The 6000-nt window shown below is 41.4% G+C and overlaps 1 protein-coding gene across 2 annotated transcripts in view; it reads left to right on the top strand.

The window, feature by feature from the left end:
• The window catches only part of ACSL3 (acyl-CoA synthetase long chain family member 3), a 75183-nt gene extending 70237 nt beyond the window's left edge, over nt 1-4946 (top strand). For both annotated transcript variants that reach the window (XM_040982803.1, XM_040982804.1), the window contains one exon: nt 4224-4946. In XM_040982803.1, the coding sequence (XP_040838737.1) occupies nt 4224-4381 (158 nt within the window). In that variant the 3' untranslated portion in view covers nt 4382-4946. The remainder of the gene's footprint in view (nt 1-4223) is intronic.
• Nucleotides 4947-6000: the final 1054 nt, after the last annotated feature.

Here is a 6000-nt window from a genome sequence, read left to right on the forward strand (position 1 = left end):
TAAATCTTTAAATCTTTAAAAAAATAATCCCATTTGGTGTCTGGTATTGTAACACCTCTGGCTTTGTCTTTGTTGTTTAAGATTGCTTTAACAATTTGAAGTCTCTTATACTTCCATATGAATTTTAGCCTCTTTATTTACATATCTGAGAATGTCACATGTATTTTGATTAGAATTCTCTTAAATCTGTAGATTGCTTCGGCATTCTGGACATTTTGAGGTGCTGATTTTTTTTTTAGATTTATTTCTTTATTGGAAAGTCAGATATACAGAGAGCAGGAGAGACAGAGAGGAAGATCTTCCATCCGATGATTCACTCCCCAAGTGAGCGCAATGGTCAATGCTATGCTGATCCGAAGCCAGGAGCCTCTTCCGGGTCTCCCACGCGGGTGCAGGGTCCCAAAGCTTTGGGCCGTTCTCCGCTGCTTTCCCGGGCCACGGGCAGGGAGCTGGAAGGGAAGCGGGGCTGCTGGGATTAGAACCGGCGCCCATATGGGATCCCGGGCGTGCAAGGCGAGGACCTTAACCACTGCGCCACTGCGCTGGGCCCGAGGTGCTGATTTTACCTGTCCGTGAACGTGGCATATTTTGACATGTTTGGGATCTTCATCGTAGAGCTTATGTCCCTGGCTACATTACCTAAGGTATTGAATTTTTTTTTTTTTAAGTTGCTGCTGCTGTGAAAGGGACTGGTCTTGGCAAACTCTCTCTCAGCTATGAAATTATTTATATACAGGCCACTGATTTTTGTGTATTGATTTTATTTCCTGCATCCTTGCCAGGCTATCATGAGTTCCAATAGTCTTTCAGTGAAGTCTTTGATTTGTGCACAAGGTAGCATGGCTTCCTCCTTTCCAAATGATTTCCCTTTGATTTCTTTTTCTTCCCTTACAGCTCCGGGTCTAACCTGCAGGACTGTTGAATAGCAGCCGTGAGATTGGCATCCTTCTCTGATTCCAGACTTTAGAGAAAAGGGCTGCAGGTTCCCTGGGCAGTTTGAGTCTGGCGTTGGGTTTTTCCTGTCTTACCTTCACTGTGAAGAGTAATGTTGCTTCTGTGCACAGTTTGCTTAAATTTTTTTTAGCATGAAAGGATGCTGTGTTTTATCAGATGTTTTCCCTGCATCAGTTGAGCCAATCACAGGGTATTTACTCTTGACCTTGTGAGTATGGTAGATCACACATGTATTGATTCGTGTGTGCTAAGCCATCCCTGCACAGCACATGTTCTGAGTTCATTTTCTCATGTGTTGTTGGATTCAATTAGCTACTATTTTGTTGAGGATTTTTGCGTTTATATCCATCAGGGATATTGATCTGCAGTTCTCTTTTTCTGTTGTAAGTTTTTCTGGTTTGGGAATTCAGGTCATATTGGCCTCATAGTTGCCTGCTTTTCTGTTGTTTTGAATAAACCTTGAAGGATTAGAATTAGTTCTTGAAAGGTTTGGTTGAATTTGGCAATGAAGACATTTAGTCCTGAACTTTGTTGAGAGAATCTTTATCACGGATTTAATCTTTGGTCTGTCGATTGGTGTATTTAGGTTTTTGATGTCCTCGTGACTCAATTTCAGTAGGTAATACGTGCCCAGAAATCTATCCATTTCCTGTAGATTTTGCAGTTTTTTGGCATATAGCTACGTGCAGTGGTTCTTGATGAAGTTTTGTGTATCTGTGGTGTCCGACGTTCTGTTTCCTTTTTCATTCTGAGTTTAGTGATTTGGGTCTTCTCCCTCCTTGTTTTGTTTTTGTTAGTTGGGAATAGTGTGTATCAGTATTGTTAATTTTTTCAAAAAACCAACTCTTTGATTCATTGGTTTTATGTTTTGAATTTTATTCTCTAATTTTAATTATTGCTTTCTGCTGATTTTGGATTTGGTTTGCTGCTTTTGTAGTTCCTTGGAGATACATGCAGAGTTTATTTAATGCCTTTCTAATCTCCTGATGCAGGTACTACTTGCTGTTAACTGCCCCCTTGCACTCCTGCGTGTCCCATGCGTTTTCATAGGTTGTGTTGTGATCATCATTTCCAGAAGTCTTGATTTCCTGTTTGATTTCTGTGACCCACTGTTCATTCATAAACATGTTATGTTTTTGCATATTTTCTTGGGTTTTTGAGTTTGCACTTTCATTCTGTGATGATCAGAAAGCATACTTGCTGTGATTTCAATTCTTTTGAATTTGCTGAGGCTTGCTTTATGGCCAGTCAAGTGGTCTATTCTGGAGAGGGTTCCGTGTACTGATGCAAAGAATGTGTGTTGTGTATCTTTGGGATTATGTGTACTGTAGATATCAATCGGGTCCATTTGATCCACTGTATAGGTTGGCTATATTGTTTCTCTCTTTTTAAATTTATTTTTATTTGAAAGGCTGATTTTACAGAGAAGGAGGGTTCATCTGCTGGTTCACTCCCCAAGTGGCTGCAATGGCCACAGCTAAGCTGATTTGAAGCTGGGTGCCAGGAGCTTTTTCTGGGTCTCCGACATAGGTGTAGAGTGCTGAGGAGTTGGGCCATCCTCTACAGCTTTCCCAGGATATAAGCAGAGAGCCAGATTGGAAGTAGACTAGCTGGTTCAGGAACTGGCACCAGGACAGAGAATTAGCATGCTGCGCTGCTGCACCAGCCTCAACTATGTGGGTTTTTTTGTTGAGTTTCTGTGTTGTTTTTTGGTTGAGTTTCTGCCTAGTTGATCTTTCCAGTAGTGATAGTGGAGTTTTGAAATCCCTCCACTGTTATTGCACTGGAGTCTGTCTCTCCCTTGAGGTATGTTAACAAATGTTTGAAGTAGCGGGTGCTCTGCCACTGGGGACATACGGGTTTACTGAAGTCATTTCTCCTGTGGAATGGGTAGGCATCCCTTGCCATGCCACCAGCACAGACTTGAAGTCCATGGAGAGCGCTTGCCTGCCCCTCTTTGAACATTTTCTAGTCGTGGGCATGTGCAGATGCTGGCGAGTTCTGCAGCCACTGCCTGCCTTCCCTGACCTGACCTCTGTGGTCGATGAGAAGGACAAGGAGGCCCTTGCTCCATAATGATTCCAGTTCTCCCTGTTCCCGGCCCTGGGTCCCGTCTGAGCCTGAGGTCACTGTGTACCCTAAGATTCTGTGTTGGAAATGTTGCCTGTGGCACTGGGTTTCACAGCTGGTGTGGGCAAAGCCTCAGATCCCTCTCCTGGCTTTGGAATGGCATCCACCCCCTCCCTGGCCTGGGCACGCGGGTCGAGTCTGAGGGAAGGAGATGTGGTCATCCTCCACAAGATCTGGTAGCGCCCTGCCTGCCTGCTCCAACAGGCCCGGCCTGCAGACAGGGCTGTGCGCTAGAACCACACCACAGCTGATCTCCAGCGGCCCTGGCTGCCGTAGCCTGCTTCCTCCGGCTCAGCGATCTGCACACTCCTGTGGTCTCTGGTGTTTCTGCTGGCTGCCGCGTGCCTGCTGTGTTCACATGTCTCTCTGCTGTCCACCGTGTTTTCACTACAGATTCTCTCAGATTCTCCCCTGAAAATGTGCTTCCTCTGGGCAAAATGCGCAAGTCCCTTCCCCATCTAGCATCTTGGAATATTAAAATTAAACCTTAAACAACAAAACAACTGCATCTCCCTCACCTCCCTCAGATGCTATCCTTTTTCCCTCCCGTCTCTCCATCCACCAGCGTCATCAGTCTGCTATGTCAGTGTGAGGACCACGATAGTGACCAAGTCTCCAGGGCTGTAGACAGCCTGGTGCAGGACAGGAATCTCGCCAAGCGTTGTTATTTTTTAGCATGTAAAGTCAGCATGCTTTTGTAATGAAGTAGAGAAAAGCAAGTGGAAATGTCCTGTATCCTGGTCTCTAGAGGTGTCTGGTGCCCTTGTCCCAGCCTGTTCTACAACTTGGCTTTTTAAATTTTTTTTTTTTAACCTAAGAACATATTGGCTACACATACAAGTGAAATCCATTTTTACACACAATCGTATTGCTTTTATACCTATATCCTAATTTATTCAGTTCATACTTCTGTTGATAGGAGTCTATTAAATATTTTTTTGCTACACTAACCCAGGTAAGTGTCCATTCCTAACTTACACTGCCTTTGAGGGTCAGCTGTCTTAGACCTGAGATTCAGGAGTCATTTGTGGCTTGTACATTTTGATCTGTGCTCAGAGATTGAGGATATTGCATTACTTGCTTTTGATTGTACATTTTTAATTACTTTCCTTTTACTTTTTTTTCTTTAAACTTCTCAGCAAGTTTGGAAAAGTTTGAAATTCCAGTAAAAATTCGTTTGAGCCCTGAACCATGGACCCCCGAAACTGGCCTGGTGACAGACGCCTTCAAACTGAAACGCAAGGAACTTAAAACCCATTACCAGGCGGACATTGAGCGAATGTATGGGAGAAAATAGTTATTCTCTTTTGATATCGGTTTGCTACAGTGATCTCAGATCAAATAGGATAATACTTGAAGTGCAAGTCTCAAACGTGAGACGACTCCATTCCTCATGTTAAACCGAAACAGTTCTTCTCATCACATCACCATTTCTAACTGACAGGATTAGTAAAATATTAAGACAGAAAACTTGTGTCTGTCTCTTGTTTGTTTTCCCCCTATTCCAGTTTACCACCTGTGACTATAATTGTCAGAATGAATTTTTCTGAATCTTATTGGGGAAACAGTGATTTTAAAACCTCAAGTTTTTAAACATGATTTATATGTTCTGTATAATGTTCAGTTTGTAACTTTTTAAAAGTTTGGATGTATAGAGGGATAAATAGGAAATATAAGAATTGGTTATTTGGGTTTTTTTTTTACCTAACTATATTTAAAACATGCAAGGGTATTGATGTGAATTATGTAAATTTCAAATGCTTATGAATCAAATCATTGTTGAACAAAAGATTTGTTGCTATGTAATTATTGTCTTGTATGCATTTGCGAAAAATAAATATACCCCACTTATGTTTTAAGAAATCGAGAGCTTGTGAATATTTGCCTGACAGTGTCTTCTTTATATATATATATATTTACTGGAAAAACAGAAGCAGAGTGCGGTTGGTTGAGCAGGACAGAGGCACGGTGTAATGGGAAGGACATACACAGCAAATGTAGCATCGGTTGTTAGTCTCTAGCTGTTTATTATCAAAATGGGATCTTCTGTTGAGCTGTTGAAGCCAGGAGAAGGTCCAAACTTAAAATAGAAGCAATTCTGAAAGGGTAGAAACTTCTTTAAAAAGATGTGTATGTAATTGACAATGTATACATTGAGCGTTCTCTGTATATGAACACATAAGTCAGAAAGTTACTCCACTCCAAGCTCTTAGTTTTATGCTAGATATGTAATCATACGTCTCATTTCACAGTTGGAATTTTTGTTTGTTTGTTTGTACTGGTATTTGAAGGCCAGTGGTTGTGGTTCAATAAAAAGTGCATTATCCTCTCTGCCACAATTCACCTGTTGTAGAGGGTGGATTGATTCAAAGTGCATCCGAGGTAATAGTCTCAGTGAGAGACATGGGAGTATTTATGATGAGTTGTGTTTAGAGCAGTTGGCCTTGTCACTGGAGAATTTGTGACTCCTAAGACATTGCTGTATATATATATACATATATATATATATAGGGAGAAAATCTTTCCATTTTTTATTGCTTGTTTATTATTTCAGATTGTAATATCACACCAATTAAGATATATTCGAATCAGATTCAGGAATATACAGGAACCACATTGTTTCACGCCAGACTAGTTTTGTTTTCTGTGCTGCCGAAGTGAGCATTAGGTATTTTTTTTCCCCCTAGCTACTTTGGCAACAGCAACAGAGCTGTGTGTGTGTGCGTGTGTGTGCAGAGACACATGCCTCTAAGACAGCAGGCATGTTGTGAAGAACCAGGATTCACAAACACTGGGTCAGGAGATTGCCATTCAATGTTTTGTTTTCAACTTTTTTGTTGAGTATTTGTGATATATCTTCAATTCTTCTGTTTTTGTTACTGTTTAAATTTTAATAATGTTTGGGAAAACTGCCAA

The sequence above is a fragment of the Ochotona curzoniae genome, unplaced genomic scaffold, assembly GCF_017591425.1.
Source record: "Ochotona curzoniae isolate NIBS_2020 unplaced genomic scaffold, NIBS_Ocur_1.0 contig_3643, whole genome shotgun sequence".
NCBI classification, from domain to species: domain Eukaryota; kingdom Metazoa; phylum Chordata; class Mammalia; order Lagomorpha; family Ochotonidae; genus Ochotona; species Ochotona curzoniae.